Below are 18,266 nucleotides of genomic sequence, written 5' to 3' on the forward strand. Positions count from 1 at the left end.
CCAATCACAGCAGATGGCCGCCCCTCCCTGAGCCTGGTTCTGCTGGAGGTTTCTTCCTGTTAAAAGGGAGTTTTTCCTTCCCACTGTCGCCAAAGTGCTGCTCATAGGGGGTCATATGATTGTTGGGTTTTTCTCTGTATCTATGAAGCGCCTTGAGGCGACTTTTGTTGTGATTTGGCGCTATATAAATAAAATTGAATTGAATTGAATTGAATCACACAACATGCCTTAGCTCAGTTGGCAGAAATTGTGGCTGTCACCAAACCAACACAACTTTCAGGAGAACAAGGATACAAATTTTGCACAGACTCAGCAATTCATGTCAATGGATCGCAATGAAAATAGAGTCTTTTACAACCAATACTCCGGTAAAACAAAAGAACAATTGGAAGGACTGATACAAGCCGCCCAGGGAAGTAGCAGTGATGAAATACAAAGGACATCAAAGAAACCAAACGTCGATGGCAAAAGGAAATGAAGAAAGAGACCTGGTGGCAAGAGAGGAAAGGAGGGCATCAAGGACAAATCATCACGCTAACAGAAGAATTACTAGCACCATTTGACAGAAGATGACATCAATATGAAAAAATATGAAAACAAAAAGAAGATGCATATTCTCTGTCATATGGACCTGCATGAATAAACTTTCTGAATCCTTTATCATCTGCAACTGAAAATAGTTGTGGATGATTACTATACCTTTCTAATGTGACGTTGTTGTCCCTGGCTCTCTTTCTTTCTCTCTTCCTCCCGCTCTATTCCTGTGCTACTGCGAGTGTAACTACCGCCCCTCCCCCCTCTTTCCAGCGCAAAGCACAAGGCTCACATGCTGAGTGAAGCGGAAAAAAGTGCGAGAGAGAGAGAAAAAAAACCCCACGGCTCCCAATGAGCCAGCTTGCGTTGTTCACTTCAAAGAGCCGGCTCTAAGAGCCATTTCATTCGCGACCGACACATCACTAACTTGAATGTATCTTCTGCAAGCAAAATCCTTTTATCTATAAATTTGAAAGGTTTACAGCAATGCCGCTTGAAGAAAAGAAACAGTTCATTAGGGACAACAATATGTGCTTTGCTTGTCTTCGAATTGGTCACATTTCCAAAAACTGCCGACAGAGAGCAACATGTAATGTCTGCAGAGAAAGCCACCCTTCTCCTCTCCATTAAGATCCTCCACGGGGAGATAAGCCTGAAACGCCAACAGAAGAGGAAAATGCAGCCACAATTTCGTGCAGTGTGAGGGTAGGCAACAATGATTGCACTTCAATGATCGTTCCAGTGTGGCTTTCTTCATCAGAGAAGAAAAAAGAGACATTGGTTTATGCTCTGCTAGACATCCACAGCAGCAACACATTTATTGACCAAGATATTTATGAAAAAAATACAGGCAAGCACGGAACCAGTGAAGCTAAGGCTGACAACGATGACTGACAGGTGTTCGATTGTGCCCAGTCAAAGAGCGGATGGACTGAGAGTAAGATGGTACAACTAAGACTTAGGGTGGAGTATCGTGGGAGCCATTAAGCCATGGAAAAGTTCTATGGAAGCAGCAAGGATCTGTCATCGTGTCACAGTAAAGAAGCTGCCATCTGTCACACCTGCTTCTGTGATTAAAGGAAGAGGACATTCAGTTTCTAGAGATGTTGAATGAGAACATTCACTACAATGAGGAAGGGCATTTAGAAATGCCGCTACCTTTTAGAGAACACCCACAGCTTCTGAATAACAAGCAGCTTGCAATGTTTCGCCTGAAACGTTTGAAAGGAAAAATGGATAAGAACCCAAAGTACAAGGAAGATTACATAAAGTTCATGAATAGTGTAAAGACGGTGATGCAGATGAAGCAGATGGCACATCAACAGGTAGTAACACATGGTACATACCATACCATGGCGTGTATCATCTCAGGAAGCCAGAAAAAATTCGAGTTGCTCTGCTCTGCTAAATACGAAGGCACCTCTTTAAATGACCACTTGCTCACAGGCCCAGACTTAATTAATGCTCTGGCAGGGGTTTTGTGCAGATTTTGAGAGCATCAAATTGCAACTAGAAAAATTTGCATTTCCTGCGAAAATGCTGTGTGGATGCCTTAACGCTGAAGATGTCTGCTGAAAAAAGCTGAAAAAGTTGAAAAAAGTTGTATGGTGGTGAAGAAACTTAAAATTCTGCTGAAATCAGGTGAAGAAGCAGAAAATTTTCTTGAAAAGTGGAGAAAAGCAAAAAAATTCTACTGAAAGGGGTAAAGACGGAGAAATTTTCATCTCACTGAGCCAAAGTCATTCTCACAAAGAGCAGGCCGAGAGACTGACAATTTTGCTGAAATGAGCAGAAGCGGCTGAGAATTGTGCTGATAAGAGGTGAAAAGGCTGAAAACTTTGCAGAAAAGAGTTGAATGAGAAGAATTTCTGCTGAAAAGAGGTAAAGAAGCAGAAAGTTGCGCTGAAAAGAGGTGAATCAGAAGAATTTGTGCTCAAAAGATTTTTTTATGATAACAGCTGGGATTTGTGCTGATAAGAGGTGAAAAGTCTGAAAATTTTGCTGAAAAGAGTTGAATGAGCAGAATTTCTGCAGAAAGGATGGAAAGAAGCAGAAAGTTGCGCTGAAAAGAGATGAATCAGCAGAATTTGTTCTCAAAAGAGTTTTTTCTGAAAACAGCTGAGATTTGTGCTGATAAAAGGGGGAAAAGGCCAAAATTTTTGCAGAAGAGGTGAATAACCAGAATTTGCGCATGCAAGCAGGGAACATGTGCGGCAACTGTCACAGGTAGGATTCGAACCTCCGGGTCTCACGACAGCTGCTCAACCCTCTGAGCCAAATGAGTTCTGGTCACAAGCAAAGATATGATAAGAAGAAAAATGTGCACTGTGGAGCAGAAGCTTAAATTAGCAGAAAAGAGGTGAAGAGGAAGAACTACTTTGTTGTGAAATGAGGTAAAGAGACTGAAATTTGTGCTTAAAACAAGTGAAAAAGCTGAACTCTGAAATTCTTCCGAAAGAGCTGAAGAGGCTGACATTTTTCAGCTACTCATTGAGCCAAACTGGTTCTCACGTAACAGAAAAACGGTGAAAAAGCTTAAAATTCTAATAAAAACAGCAGAAGAGGCTGAGATTTGTGCTGATAAGAGGTGAAAATGCTGAACCAATCAGAGGTACTGCTTCTGTCTGCTTCATCAGGCTGTGTACTTGTATGTATTTCTGCCATGGAGCGTTAACAAGAATCTGAGGTCCATATTAGAAAAGCTGCCAAAATCATAAAACGTTGCAGAATTGTAATAAATTATCAATATGAATTACAGGTCTGTGATAGTGTATCAATTTGTAGTGAAAAAAAATGTTGAACAAGGTGGAATCGAACCCACGACCTTCGGTTTGAAGATCCGTTTCATTACCAACTGCGCCACTGGCAAAGAGAGCCGGCGCATGGAAAATAGGGTGATGAGCAGTTAGAATTAGATCGCGGTAAGAGGCGAAAAACGCCATTTTTTGGAGTTACAAAACGTCGTGTAACTCAAAAACTAGGTGGGATAGAAGCATAATTCTTGCACTGGGTGAATCAGCGGACTTTGGTGTACTTTGACTGCGATTTTCATTGCTCTTTGTACAACCGTCGCGGAGATATGATGAGAGAAGAAACGGCTTCATTTTCGGAGTTTGAAAACTGAGAGGAGGACAGATTTCCACCCCTCAAACAAACGTAATTTATGACTCAACGGTAAGATGACTGTAAAAACTGCTCCGATCGTGAGTGTCAGCAGTGTCTGAAGATGAATTGGCACAAGCCTCATGTCTTAACTTTGCTTTGTTATGGAGATATGACGATTTGAAAATGCCTCTCATTGGAGAGTCCCAGCGCTGATTTTGAACAGACTCCCCATTGACTTTCTATGGAGAGTTTTAAGACTTTGTGTTGCTCTGAGGCGATTTGATAAAAATCTGTAACTTCCACAACAGTGATAGTGACATTTTCTGAAAGCGAGCAAAAATACCTACGTTTTGATGTATAGTTTGTGGAGGTTGAGTGAAAATTGAGTGAGTAGCAAGAAGTTGTTCGGACATGAAGAGAAACTTCAGAAAGCACCAGCTCTCACTCGGAGTTAATTGCATAGCAACCATAACAACGCATGTATTTTCTGAAAAATCACAAAGCTGCAACTGAAAACTTAAAGAGGCATTAAATGAAAACGGTAACAGATATGAAAAAGCTGAATCACACAGGAAAAGCCCAATCATTTGAGAACATTTTAAAGTTTGAATGGAGTTCCTAGGTGAAAGTATGAGGAAGTAGTTAAGTTTGAAAAACAAGCAAGTTTTAGCAGAATTGTGGAAGTTTTCCATTCATATCAATGGGACAAAAAAAAGGAAAAAAGTGTAATTTTTAAAAAGTATAATAGTAATAAACACCAAAAGATATAGCTGGAATTAGCAGAAATAGCAGAACAGTTTAGAGTTTGAACGGAGAAAATCGGCTGAAAACTGAAGGAGTAGTTAAGTGCCGAAAAACGCGAGCAACTTGAAAAAGAACTAGAAAAATTTGCATTTCCTGCGAAAATGCTGTGTGGATGCCTTAACGCTGAAGATGTCTGCTGAAAAAAGCTGAAACAAAAGATTGCCCTGAGCAGGATTTGAACCTGGCCCTTCTGGTCTCAAGGCAGCTACTCATCTCACTGAGCCAAAATCAGTATCAAAAAGAAGAGGTGGAGAGACTGACAATTCTGCTGAAATGAGCAGGAGCTGCTGAGAATTGTGCTGATAAGAGGTGAAAAGGCTGAAAATTTTTCAGAAGAGGTGAATAAGCAGAATTTGGGCAGAAAAGAGGTGAAAATTCTGAAAAATCTGCTGAAAAGAGTTCAATCAGCAGAATTTCTGCTGAAAAAAGGTGAATGACCAGAATTCTGCTGAAAATAGCAGAAGCTGCTGAGAATTATGCTGATAAGAGGTGAAATGTTTGAAGATTTGGCAGAAAAGAGGTAAATCAGCAGAATTTCATCTCATACTCATCTCACTGAGCCAAACTGGTTCTCATATAACTGAAAAAAGGTGAAAAACCTGAAAATTCTTATTAAAAACAGCAGAAGAGGCTGAGAAAACACTGAACTTTCTGGTGAAAAGAGGCAGAACAACCTGGTTCTGCTCAATTTCAGTCCACCAATCAGAGGTACTGCTTCTGTCTGCTTCATCAGGCTGTGTACTTGTATGTATTTCTGCCATGGACTGTTAACAAGAATCTGAGGTCCATATTAGAAAAGCTGCTAAAATCATAAAACTTTGCAGAATTGTAATAAATTATCAATATGAATTACTGGTCTGTGATAGTGTATCAATTTGTAGTGAAAAAAACATGCGGACAAGGTGGAATTGAACCCACGACCTTTGGACTTCAGACCCATGTCATTACCAACTGTGCCACTGGGAAACAGAGTGGGTGCTTGGAAAACAGGGTGATGAGCAGTCAGAATTAGATCGCGGTAAGAGGCGAAAAACGCCGTTTTTTAGAGTTACAAAACGTCGTGTAACTCAAAAACTAGGTGGGATGGAAGCAAAATTCTTGTACTGGGTTAATCAGCGGACTTTGGTGTACTTTGATTGCGATTTTCATAGCTCTTTGTAACTCTGTCGCGGAGATATGACGAGAGAAGAAACGGCTTCATTTTCGGAATTTGAAAACTGAGAGGAGGACAGATTTAAACCCCTCAAACAAGTCTAACTCATCTCAGAACGGTAATAGGTGAGAAAATAATTCTTGAATTGTGAGCGTCAGGAGTGTCTGAAGATATACGGGGACAAGCCTCATGTCTTAACTTCGCTTCGTTAAGGAGATATGACGATTTGAAAATGCCTTCAGTTTCAGTATTTCAGCTGTGAGTTTCACAACCTCCCCATAGACTTTGAATGGGGAGTTTTTAGACCTTGTGTCACTTCGAGGCAAATTGTGAAAAAACCGTAACTCGCACAATAATTATAGTTACACGGTCTTAAAGCCAGCAAAAATACCTACGTTTTGATGCATAATTTGTGGAAGTTGAGTGGAAATTGAGCGAGTAGCAAGAAGTTGTTCGGACATGAAGAGAAACTTCAGAAAGCACCAGCTCTCACTCTGAGTTAATTGCATAGCAACCATAACAACGCATATATTTTCTGAAAAATCACAAAGCTGCAACTGAAAACTTAAAGAGGCATTAAATGAAAACGGTAACAGATATGAAAAAGCTGAATCACACACGAAAAGCCCAATCATTTGAGAACGTTTTAAAGTTTGAATGGAGTTCCTAGGTGAAAGTATGAGGAAGTAGTTAAGTTTGAAAAACAAGCAAGTTTTAGCAGAATTGTGGAAGTTTTCCATTCATTTCAATGGGACAAAAAAAAGGAAAAAAGTGTAATATTTTAAAAAGTATAATAGTAATAAACACCAAAAGATATAGCTGGAATTAGCAGAAATAGCAGAACAGTTTAGAGTTTGAACGGAGAAAATCGGCTGAAAACTGAGGGAGTAGTTAAGTGCCGAAAAACGTGGAGCAACTATAAGAATAAAGTTTAAAGAGAAACAGGAACTCAATAGTGTGGATGCCTTTGAGGGCATCCACACAATAAAGTTTAAAGAGAAACAGGAACTCAATAGTGTGGATGCCTTTGAGGGCATCCACACAATTATGTGTGATGTGGAAAAAGTGTTTCACCGCTTCCATGTCAACCCAGAGGATCGAGACTTCTTAAGGTTTCTGTGGTGGAAGGACGGGAATACAGATACTGAGCCTAAGGAGTATCGCATGCGAGTGCACATTTTTGGAGCGGCATCATCACCGGGATGTGCTAACTATGGCATTAAGTATCTCGCCAGGGAACAAGAAAAGGACTACCCACTAGCAGCCAGATTCATTCACAAAAAACTTTTATGTGGATGATGGGCTAATCAGCATCGATTTAGTCAGGGAAGTCAAGCAGCTGGTCTGTGAAGTACAAGAGGTCTGTGCAAAAGGGAAACTGCGCTTGCAAAATTTGCATGCAACAACAAGGAGGTGATGAGCATTATCCCAGAAACAGAATGAGCCAGCAATACCAAAGATGTAAGCCTAAACTACTCTGTAATTCAGATGCAAAGTGTGCTGGGAGTAAAATGGAACATAGAGTCTCATTCAGTGTAGCCCTTAAAGAAAAGCCAGCCACACGCCGAGGAATTCTAACAACAGTTGCTAGTGAATATGAATTGTTAGGATTTCTCTCACCCTACATTTTGACAGAAAAACCAGTACTCCAGGAAATGTGTAAACGTGGAGTTGGATGTGATGAACCTATTCCCCCAGCACTAGAGATCAAATGGAAGGCATGGCTCTGTGACTTGGAGAATCTAAAAAAGATTGAAGTACCAAGATGCCTTGTTCCTGAGAACTTTGGCAAGGTCAAAAAAAATTGAGCTGCATCATTTTTCGGATGCCAGCAGCAGTGCCTATGGACAATGTTCATACATCAGGATTGTTGCTGATGAGAAAGTGCACTGGTCATGGGTAAAGCCAGGGTGGCACCCACAAGAAAAATCACTATCCCATGCCTTGAGTTCACTGCAGCTGCAGTTTCTGCAGCTGTAAGCAATGGTTTTACATTGAATCTGATCAAAATCCAGCAGATCACGCATCTAGAGGCGTCAAGGTGGCAGATCTGCTCAGCTCGAATTGGCTCACTGGACCTAAATTCCTATGGGAAAGGGAAATTGTCACAAACCAACATTACCCTAATCTTCTCGTTGGGGGCCCAGAAGAAAAGGTCCTGAAGACAAATGCCCTTGAAGAAAACAGCTTTCTTTAGAGGTTCTCGAGATTTTCTAATTGGGATACAGCTCTTAACGTTGTGGCAAGAATTAAAAGACTTGAAAGGAGAGATAAGTCAGGACCCATTAGTGTAGAAGAAAGACAAATGGCTGCTTTTGTACTCTTCCAGGCAGCACAGAGGGAAGCCTTTAAAGAAGAGCTCAAATGGTTCAGTCAAAACTCAGCTGGACTACCAAAAACTCATAAAATGTATCAACTCGATCTTATTTTGTTAAACAACTTGCTTACAGTTGGAGGACCGCTGAGAAAGTCCTCAGCATCATTGGCACTGAAGCATCCAGTAATCCTTCCAAAGGAATGCATTTTCACACAACTCGTTCTTGACCACTGTCAAAAGAAAACGCAACACCAAGGCCGAGGCCAAACTCTGAACAAACTCAGGGAAAGTGGCTATTGGATCATAGGTGGCAGTAAGGTAGTGGCCAAATACATTAAAGGGTGTGTCAATTGTAGAAAGGTGCGTGGACCTACTGAAGAACAACGCATGGCTGACTTGCCATTTGACAGAGTGAATCCTTCGCCCCCATTCACCTACACTGGTCTTGACATTTTTGGCCCCTGCTATACAAAACAAGGTCGAAGGGAATGTAAGAGGTATGGCATATTCTTTACGTGTTTAAGCTCGAGAGCCGTAATCATTGAGATGTTGGAGGATCTCTCCACTGACACATTTATAAACGCTTTAAGATGCTTCATAGCAATTTTTGGAACGATGGGAGAGGCGTGAGTTTCTCAAAATGGGCTCATTGAGTGCAGCACAGATAAGATCTTGGAGAAGCTTACGGCTGCCGTGAATACTCAGAATAAGACTTCTGAGTGCAAATTGGATTACATCTTGGAGAAGCTCACTGCGGTCATGAGTTCTCAGAATCGGCTCTTTGAGCACAAGAATGACAACATCACGGAGCGTAAGGTTGATAACATGATGGAGAAGCTCACGGCTCTCCAACGGGAGATTGAGACCAGTGTCGGACTGCTAGAACAGCTTTGAAATTCATATGAGTTGTTCGCACTAAAGTAAAAACCACCATCACTTCATGCGGATACCCCCTCGGCGCCAGCTGCGGTCTCAAGGCTGGAGCTAAACAACAACACCCTGATAACGACTGTGTTTAGACTGTTCTTCCTATCCTATGCAAGGCCACCTGGGTTGGCTGGAAGACTGTTTACTTAGCCTGGCAGGGCGAAGGACACTGTCTCAGCTGAACTCTGGACACATACACACACAGACATATATATACACATGCAGATATACACTCATCCCCCCTCCCCCTCCAAACGCCTTCGACACTTATTCCCTTCCAATGCTGACGGTGGATCAAGGAGACCAGCGCTTATGCTGCAGGCCCGGATGTACTGTCTAAATCGGCTGTCTCTCACCCTGTTGCTTGTCATGTGTTTCTATTGTGTATTAAGACTTTTTTTCATGTGCTATGTGCAAAGGTGTTTTTTTCTGTTCTCAAACTGATCTCCCTGTTGGAGCTCAGTCTGGGGGGAGTTATTTTTTTCTCCTTATCTTTCCTCATGTTGTGCTTTTTTCATGTTACACCCCTCTGACCTGTCTTCCCCATGTGATGTTTGTGTAATGTATGTATGGTCAGAAGGGTAAGACGGCGCTGGCATGGCTGGCAGCCTTAACCCAATTTCCCTCGGGATGAATAAAGTATGATCAATCAATCAATCAATCAATCAATCAATCAATCAATCAGAGGCACAGGCAGATTAATTTTGACCAAGTACAAATTTGTCGGAGCTCGGAACGAATTCAAGAAGGGTCTATTAGAATTAGACAAGGAGATGATTTCTACTTATCTAGATAAAAACCAGTGTGACTTTCAAACAGTGTTGGGTAAGTTACTTTAAAAAAGCAATTAATTACTAATTACTAATTACTTAGTCAATATTGTATTTAAAATACTTATCTAATTACTGTGTCAGAAAAGTAACTTAATTACTAAATAAGTAATTTAACTAAATATTTCTTAAAATAATAATAATAATCCTTGAGTGGACAAACAATAGAAATTAAGCTCTTTAAATAATAAATGAATCTTTTTTAAAGACGGAGACTCTACAGTATGCAGCGGTAGCATGTCTTCCACAATGTAGCCTGCAATCATTTTTTTAAGCTCACCTTCAGACGCTTTCTGTGCTGCTGAAGTAAAATCAGGTTTTGCCTGCTTAGCAGGAGTTGCCACGGTGTTATCCATGGATGATGAACAAGGATCACTCAGAAGTGTTCATCTATGCTTTCGTGTCAGGCACTTCAGTAGATTACTCGTGCTATTAACAGCAGCTTTACAGCATTACTGTAGTATTCTTGTCTGCTTGTTTCAGAAAAGTGAAGAGTATGTCCACTTCAAAAAACAGCCACTCGCTTCAGCCGAATCCGACATCTTCCGCTTTAGAATATGACTATGCAGCAAACTGGCGTGAAATGACGTGCACCTGCACTACAGCGATGTTAAAGCGGCAGAGTTTACTTCTACGTTTAGAAGATAAATTATTGAAATTAAATAATGATATTCAGCAAGTTTAATTATTTTACAATGTAACGCAAGTACATTGTAAGTAACTGTAATTAAAATACGCGTTGAAATATTATCATAATGATACAGTGAGTGATGGTTGTCATATCAATCAGTATGTGTGCTTTATGTGCGTTTGGAATGAGAATAATCTGTTGTACGATTGAACCTTTCTGTATGCATCATACATATTTGTGTAACCTCAGGTGCACTTTCCTTTGTGGAAAAGGAAACTTTATGGGTAAAACCTCTGTTTTTAAAATTGATTGTGACAGACAATATGTTTGTCTGATCAGCATTGATCAACCCCTGGTGGGCCTGTCTCCTGGGGGCTGTGCAGCTAACCTCATGGTAGTGAAACCTAATGGGGAAAAAAAGGCGCCCCTCTTCTGGCTGTTTTCTCCCTTATCTTGTCTCTTTGGTTTACTTCTCTCTATCACTTTTTCTATCCCTTTGAAGAAGAAATACTTACCTATTAAATATTAAAGAGGTAAGTATTACTTCTCATTTCTGGTGAATTGATAGAAGAAAACTAAAAAAGGAAAGTACAAGAGAAAAAATAATTTAACATAAACCAGTGACAAACTCTGGGGCCCGATCAGCCCTGGCAGGGCCTCCTTGGATGAGGGTGTCTGGTGATAATGGCCGAAAAACCCAATAAATCCATGGTCCACTGCTGACAATGTTCCCCAAATTTTAATATTATAATCTAGACCAGATCTCTAATCCCAAAACCTAACCAAGGAAGGTAAAAGAAATGGCGGATTAGCTCGAGATAAAAAATCGAAACACCCCATGAATTAGAGGCACACAACAATGTGTCCCACACATTGTCCCACACATTGTTGTGTGCCAACACAGTGTGTATGGAACGCCAGGACTGCCATAATGAATTAATTAAATACACCATTAAATAATTAATTAAATGTGTCAATAATTTGACACATTTAATTTGTGTCAAAACATTTAATGTTTTGATACATCACAAACAGCCCATTTCAGGGTCATCCTTGGTGTGAGGCAGACTGTTGTGCCACACTGGGGTCCGGTGCTATAAACGTGAAACTTCAACTGCTGAAGCAAATAATTAAATCTTTTTAAACAACAGATATTTCTCCTGAATTCCTTCTGAAAATTTTTGAACATGACAACACTCAGGTTGATTTGAGGTGAATATAAAGAACAACTTCACAGCTGACAAACCCACAAACTTGTCTCTCTCTGATATATCTGCTCATTTTCTAATATGATGCAACATGTTTCAATAAAGTTTGGACAACAAAAGCTGAAAAAGTGTGTAATGGTAAAACAGGAACAGGTATAGTCATGCAGTGTGTACTCTTCTTGCTCCTAAACTCACATTTATTTAATTAAAAAAAAAAATTTAATCTCAAAAGCAACCATGAAAGTGATCATTGTGATCATAAATATGTGCAGTAATTGTTTATTTAATGAAAAATACCCACTACTCCTAAATAACACAGTAAAGTCATGTGTCCACTGTGCAGCTGTGTTGATATAATGAGTGAATGATTTGATCTTTTCACTGCCTGCTGTGTTTCCTCGACTCCTGAGCAAAGATAAAGAGTCAGTTCAGACCTGCAGTTGGTCCTCGTGGTGTTTTGAACTTGAATTCAGCCTGATTTGTTTTTCATGTCTTCTCCTCCATCATCAGTTATCAGGAGAGCAGACAGTCAAAGTACAAGAATTCAAACAAACACAGAGATTCTACTTACAGAGCAGACACAGCACAGATGTTTCCTTCATCGTCCTTCTCACTCATTTGAGCTTTTTTTCATTTCTCTCACTGACACCAAGTAAAGCCCGCCCTCTTCCTCTGAGCACCAGCTTTCTATTGGTTCAAACACAGTGGTGGTCAGTGTGTGTGTGTGGACGTCCCCCTCAGTGAGAGAGGCAGATATGAGCTGAAACACAGGAATCAAACCAGGGACGCTGCTGTTATGGAGCTGAACTGGAACCATTCAGACACTGAGGCCCTCTGAACACATTTTAATTACAGCTGTGCAGAGACACACTGATGACTGACTGGAACACTATGATTCACATTTTACATTAACACCATCCTCACACATGGTTATATATGGCCACTAGAGGGAGATGTTGGACTTTAAACAGTGACATGGATACAATCAGATCATCAGTGATGCTTCTCTCGTGTTGAAGGATGTATTAGAAACACATGTGAAGGACAAAGGAGAGAGGAGGCTGCACAGGTGAGCCTTTCCAGAAGCTTCTTTTCTCTTTAATGTATCAAAGAGGTGTGACACACAGATACAGTATACAACCATGGAGGGAGGAAGACTCTTTGAACAGCGTGTCAAAGTGTCTGTCCTTCAAAGTCTGTCACTTTGATCCATGTTGTGAATTTAAAGTCAGCATAAAAACATAAACATGTGATGAACACTGTAACACCTGAGATCATAAGCACATAAGCACCTGTGCTCCACTTAAGTCCTTGCTTCCTTGACTCCTCTCCTACATCTCCGGTGAGAGAAAGTGAGACGTGAGGAGTTTAGAATGTATTCTAGGAAATAATAAAAGGGAGAATTAAAAATAGTCAGTGAGTTTACATACCTGTAACTACTGACTGATGTTTCTTTGAAATTAATGATATCAAAGTTTCATTAAAGAAAAGAAGAAATCTTGGTTTAATACACTTCTAATACAAAGAAAGGCTTCTTTATCTTCCAGCTGCGGCCTTCTATTAAAACTGAAGGTAAAACTCTCTGGCTAAGGACACACCTGTGCTTCCTCCACTTTATCTCCTCGTTCAGACGAGGCACAAACACATCACAGAAGAAAAAAGCCCTCTGACTCATTGGCTGTGTCTTAATTACAGGGCTGCAACCTTCAGAGGCTATAAAACTGTGACTGTAGAAAACAATCACTCTGCCATATATAGTTGAAGCCATAAACAGTGAATGTGACAAACTGAACCAGTACATGTAAATAATAAAAGCAGAACACATTAGCTGTGTCCCAATTCATAGGCTGCATCCTTCGGATGCCGCGTTTGTAGACCGATTATGTCACAGTTATGTGATGGAGGCTGTCCCAATTCAAAGGTGCTCCAAATGCGACCGACAAATGCATCATTTCCCCGAATTTGAAGGATGCGTCAGGTGTATCCTTCGTGGCCCAACCCATCCCAGAATTCATAGTGCGGCTCAGCCAATTCCAGTTTCCAACAATGGTAAACTTCAAATATCTGCTCGGTTTACCAAGACATAACATATTTGCAAAAATCCTCCGACATTTTCGGAGACGTGTGTTACCAACCAGCTTAACAGCTGACCGGAAGGTCAAGGCTCACTATAGCCGGCAAGAATAGTGGACTCCCGGCCCATCGTTTTCAAACCCCCACGGTCTTTCGCTACTCAGGTTAAACATGATATATAAGTCACTTTGATAACTTAAAAATGTTGTTGTTTGGCTTTTTCAGTATTTATTTGTTCGTGAGTAAATCAGTTTGGCTGAGATTAAAGTTACAGTTTTCACACAGCTGAATAAACGTCAAACAGAAAACTGATTAAACAGAAGTGTGAGACGGTCGAGAATTTACTGCAGTGTCCTGTTATATTTTAGCAAGGAGCAGACAGCTGAGTTCATTAAACTCCACCGAGACAGCGGTGATGCAGATCTGAAGGCTAGACCGTCCAATTTCACAGCCTCGCACTTCTGGCCTTCGGTGGACCTGGATGCACCCCCTGAATTGAGACACAGCCTTTGTGTTTCAGTGTGAACCAGGAATCAAAGACGGGTGACCTTGCTCCACTTCCTCTTATTCTTTAAAGGTGAAGCCAACACTTCTCGTTTACACACAGAAATGAGGCCCAGAGTTCCTGTAAATATCACAATGATCTGAAATCACTGTTACATCAGAGATTTCAGCCTGAGACTGACGATGGAAACACACGTTCAGTTGTGCACATTAAAAACAGTGAAATGAAAGAACATTCAGGAGGTTTACATGAGAACTTTTATTGATACAGAAAAGCTGCAGAATGTGGAGAGGTTGATATCATTCAGCTTCATATATCTGTATTTATCTACAAAGCCAGGATCAGACTCTGCTGCAGACACAGACACAGTCCGTCCTGCTGGACTTCTTTGAAGTGTCCTGCCTGGCTGCACAGTTGTATACTGTATAGTGATAGCAGACTCTGCAGACACGAACCCTCGCTCTCACTAAGGATTACATTTACATCAAAAGGACCCAAACAGACACTCGAGCTGCAGTTACATGAATCTGTACTTTACATACTTACATATTAGTGCTGTAGCTGGAAGTAAACTGGATTCACTTAAAAGATGCAAATTATGCAAAGTTCACTTCTGGATGTTTACTGAAGTCTGAAGGGGCCAGTGGTCTTTTAAACCTCAAGACAAACACCTTGAGTAAAAATAAAATAAATATGCAGTACTGTGGGCCTGCTGTCTCTGCTCAGTTCATCTGTTTCTGCAGGATTTTAAACACTAACAACACCCAGAACTCTGAACAGCAGTAACAGACTCAAAGCTGGAAAAAGCTCTGAGACAATTCAACCTGCTGCATTTCCTCAGGAGCCTAGATAAAATGCCGGTTCTGTGGTTTATATTTTCTGTAGAGAAGAAAAACAAAAGCAACAAGAATCCCTGCAGAAATTGACAGACCAACGATCAGTCCAACAGATCCTCCTGGCTGACCTACAGGTGAGAAACAGGTGTGAGGTGTAAGCTGTCAGGTCAACAACATCTTTAGAAAAAACATCAACAACCAGGAAGCAGCTTCACCTCTGATCACACACACACTCAACTCTACTCACTCACCTGGAGGATCAACAACACTCAGGTGGATGATGCTGATGGGGTCACAATCCAGATTAGATCTCTTCCTGCGGTTTGTTCCACCCTGAACAACATGACACTCATACTTTCCAGCGTCATTAATCGTCACATCCTTCAGAATCAAAGACACGTCTCCATCCTTCATCTGTCTGTCCTTCAGATCCACCCGGTTCTTAAAAGATGGATGCTGGTTGAAGTGCTCATCCCGGTACAAAAGCACATATTCACCTTTCAGGTCAGCTCTGATCCACTCAACAATGTCAATGTTGTCATTTGCAGCTCGACATGTCAGAGTGATGTTCCGTCCATTAGCAACTGTGATTTTCTGGTCTGAAAGAGGAAACAACACAGAGCAGAGAGGTTAAAGGTCAAAGTACAATTATGATTAGAATGATTGACTTTAAATATTTTATTTTCTTTGATGTCTCAAAAACATGCACACAAGCACAAAAATCTATTAGTCCCTCTGGAGTCATTCATTTGAAAAATCTGATAAATGTTTCAAATTAATCACAATTATCTAAAATAGCTGCCTCTTCCTCTTCAGGAAACATAATTCCAGTCTCTGGATCAACTGGACAAAAGAGAGAGAGGAGCACTGTGCTGTACATTAATTAAATTATTAATATAATTCACCTGCAGAAACTGGTGAAAAATGTTAAAGTCTAAATATAAACGCAAGAAAACCACATCCATTAATTATAGGTGTAATCAATTCACTCACTAAATGAGACACCCCCAAATAACTGGCCTTTAGTGTTGTCTGTCAGACATGAGTAAAAAAAAAAACGAACAACAACAACAACAACAACAACACAAAAAAACAAAAACAAAATAAAAACAACACAGTGCGCAGCACCCAAATGAGACGATTTAAAAAAGTGTGCTGTTCTTTATCCAGAGCCACAGAATTAAATAATATCCTGACAACTGAGTTTAATAATCATACAAGTAATGTACAAGAGAAAACAACTAGAAACACTTTGACTCAACCCAGACGCTACAAACACATACAAACTGAACCATTATGAAAGTAACTCTACTGCAGACTGTTTATATCACAAGAAAATCTCGGTTGTTCTTATAAAAGTTCAATTATAAAATCTCACCTCCACAGACAAACACGAAAACACCGACAAACATCAAAGTCGAGCAGAGTGACGCAGACATTTCCGTGGTCACGAGCTCTGCCGAGTTCATCTGAGGCTGTTGGTGTTTCAGTAATTAACTACGTTTAAACCTGACTACATCAGATTCAATTTAAGGTGCAAATAAAGCTGAAAGTCCCTGACTGATAGACCTGATCTGTGAAGTTCAGCCGGTAAGCCGTCACTGACGCTCCCCGATCCGTTTCATGCACACAGGCACGAATCTTACATCACTTCCTCACTCGCGGTTTGTACACAGAGGCGGAGGCAGACATTTAATATACTACCCTTTAGGGCTTAGCCCTAAAGGGTAGTATGCATGTGGGATTGGGGCGGGGCGGGGCGGGGGGGGGGGGGGGGGGGGCCTTAAGGGGGCCTTGCTGCTTAATTAAAACACTAGTTTTTTTAATTAAGCAGCAAGGCAGAACAAAGTCAGGGCTGTATCAAGATGTATCATCTCCCTCTCTGCTCCTGTCTCTCCCTCTCTGTTCCTCTCTCTGTTCCTCTCTCTGTTCCTCTCTCTCCTCTCTTTGTGCTGACAATCAAACCAAACACCAACATCATCAAATATACAGTGGAAACCAGATATTTACACACTCTTCAGATAAAAACACAAACACTTTTTTTAATTGTAACATCAAATCAGACTAAATGTTTATTTTTTTTAGATTGATAAATATAAAAAACATATTTGTTAACTTTAAGAGTAAAGAGAGAAACTATCTGTATTTCTTAATTGTAAATGGACCCAAATTGTATTCAAACTTGAGCCACACTTATGGAGCTCCACAATTCTTTTCCTGGTGTTTTGGTTGATATCTCTTTATTTTCCCATGTCAAAGAAACAGGCTCTGTGTTTTGCCTTATATGCATCCACAGGTGTGCCACCAATTTACTCACATGGACTCTACTAATTCCCTCCTATTTGGTCTCCCTAAAAGGTCCGTTCATAAATTCCAACTTCTTCAAAATTCTGCAGCTCGGGTCATAACTTGCACTCCGTTAAGAACTCATATCATATCATATTACCCCAGTTCTTCAGCAGCTTTACTGGTTGCCCATAGAAGCCAGGATTAATTTTAAAATCTTACTTCTTACATACAAGTGTATCCATAAATCTGCTCCTTCATATTTGTGTGACCTGCTCCATATCACCACTGTTTCCCGCCTTCTCAGATCGTCATCTGCTATTCATCTTACCGTTCCGTCCTCACACCTTATGACTATGGGGAACAGAGCTTTCAGTCGCTCTGCTCCTCGGCTCTGGATCTCTCTTCCTCCTGCACTAAGAAATATTGACTCACTTTCCATATTTAAGACACAGCTCAAAACACATCTGTTTAACCTGGCTTATTCGCTTTAATGCTGATTTTATCTGTTGTCACGCTCTGTTTTGTAATTTTAACTTATTTTATGTATTTTATGACTACTGTTCCTTTTATTAATTTTGTTGTAAGGTGGCCTTGGGTTTCTGAAAGGCCTCCTCAAATCAAATGAATTATTATTATTATTATTATTATTATTATTATTAACCTATCAGAAGCTTCTTCCGCTCAGAATGGAAACGTCTGGAGTTTTATTATTAATTAACAATAAACTTAGTGTATATGTACTCCTAAATTTGATGAAAGTGATAAAAAATAGACAGCTCTGTCTCTTTTTATTCTGACATTTAACTAATTCAAAAGATATTTCAATATTTATTTATCCAAAACAAAACAAGTTTACACTAAACTGATGTTGTACAGTAAAAAAATGTTCTTGTGTTTTCCATAAAGTGTATGAAAATATCTGGTTTCAACTGTGAATATACTGCTGTGTATTGAAATTCCTCTTGTTTTGCATAGAAATATATTGAACAACATACAAAGCATAATATATAAAATAACATCTACCTGAGTTTTTTCTTTGAAATAAGCCCCTTAT

General features: G+C 40.2%; 2 protein-coding genes across 2 annotated transcripts in view; both read right to left on the minus strand.

The window, feature by feature from the left end:
- The window catches only part of LOC148103302 (polymeric immunoglobulin receptor-like), a 796,664-nt gene that overhangs the window by 90,229 nt on the left and 688,169 nt on the right, over positions 1 to 18,266 (minus strand). The gene's annotated exons all lie outside the window — the stretch shown is intronic.
- On the minus strand, positions 14,933 to 16,496 carry LOC148103307 (programmed cell death 1 ligand 1-like). Its single transcript, XM_087832106.1, has 3 exons — positions 16,302 to 16,496; positions 15,175 to 15,522; positions 14,933 to 15,051 (listed from the first exon to the last, which is right to left on the minus strand). Exons 1-3 carry the CDS (start codon positions 16,390 to 16,392, stop codon positions 14,933 to 14,935), a joined length of 558 nt encoding a protein of 185 aa, XP_087688232.1. The 5' UTR covers positions 16,393 to 16,496.

The sequence above is a fragment of the Neolamprologus brichardi genome, chromosome 3, assembly GCF_056152115.1.
Source record: "Neolamprologus brichardi isolate AB-2024 chromosome 3, ASM5615211v1, whole genome shotgun sequence".
Taxonomy (NCBI): Eukaryota; Metazoa; Chordata; class Actinopteri; order Cichliformes; family Cichlidae; genus Neolamprologus; species Neolamprologus brichardi.

Bases quoted from the DNA above. Each gene is read 5' to 3' on its own strand.
- LOC148103307 (XM_087832106.1), bottom strand. From the start codon at position 16,392: ATGAACTCGGCAGAGCTCGTGACCACGGAAATGTCTGCGTCACTCTGC. The intron at 15,523-16,301 runs GTGAGATTTTAT...TTCCTCTTTCAG, and splicing joins TTTCGTGTTTGTCTGTGGAG to ACCAGAAAATCACAGTTGCT. The intron at 15,052-15,174 runs GTGAGTGAGTAG...TCTCACCTGTAG, and splicing joins GAGTGTTGTTGATCCTCCAG to GTCAGCCAGGAGGATCTGTT.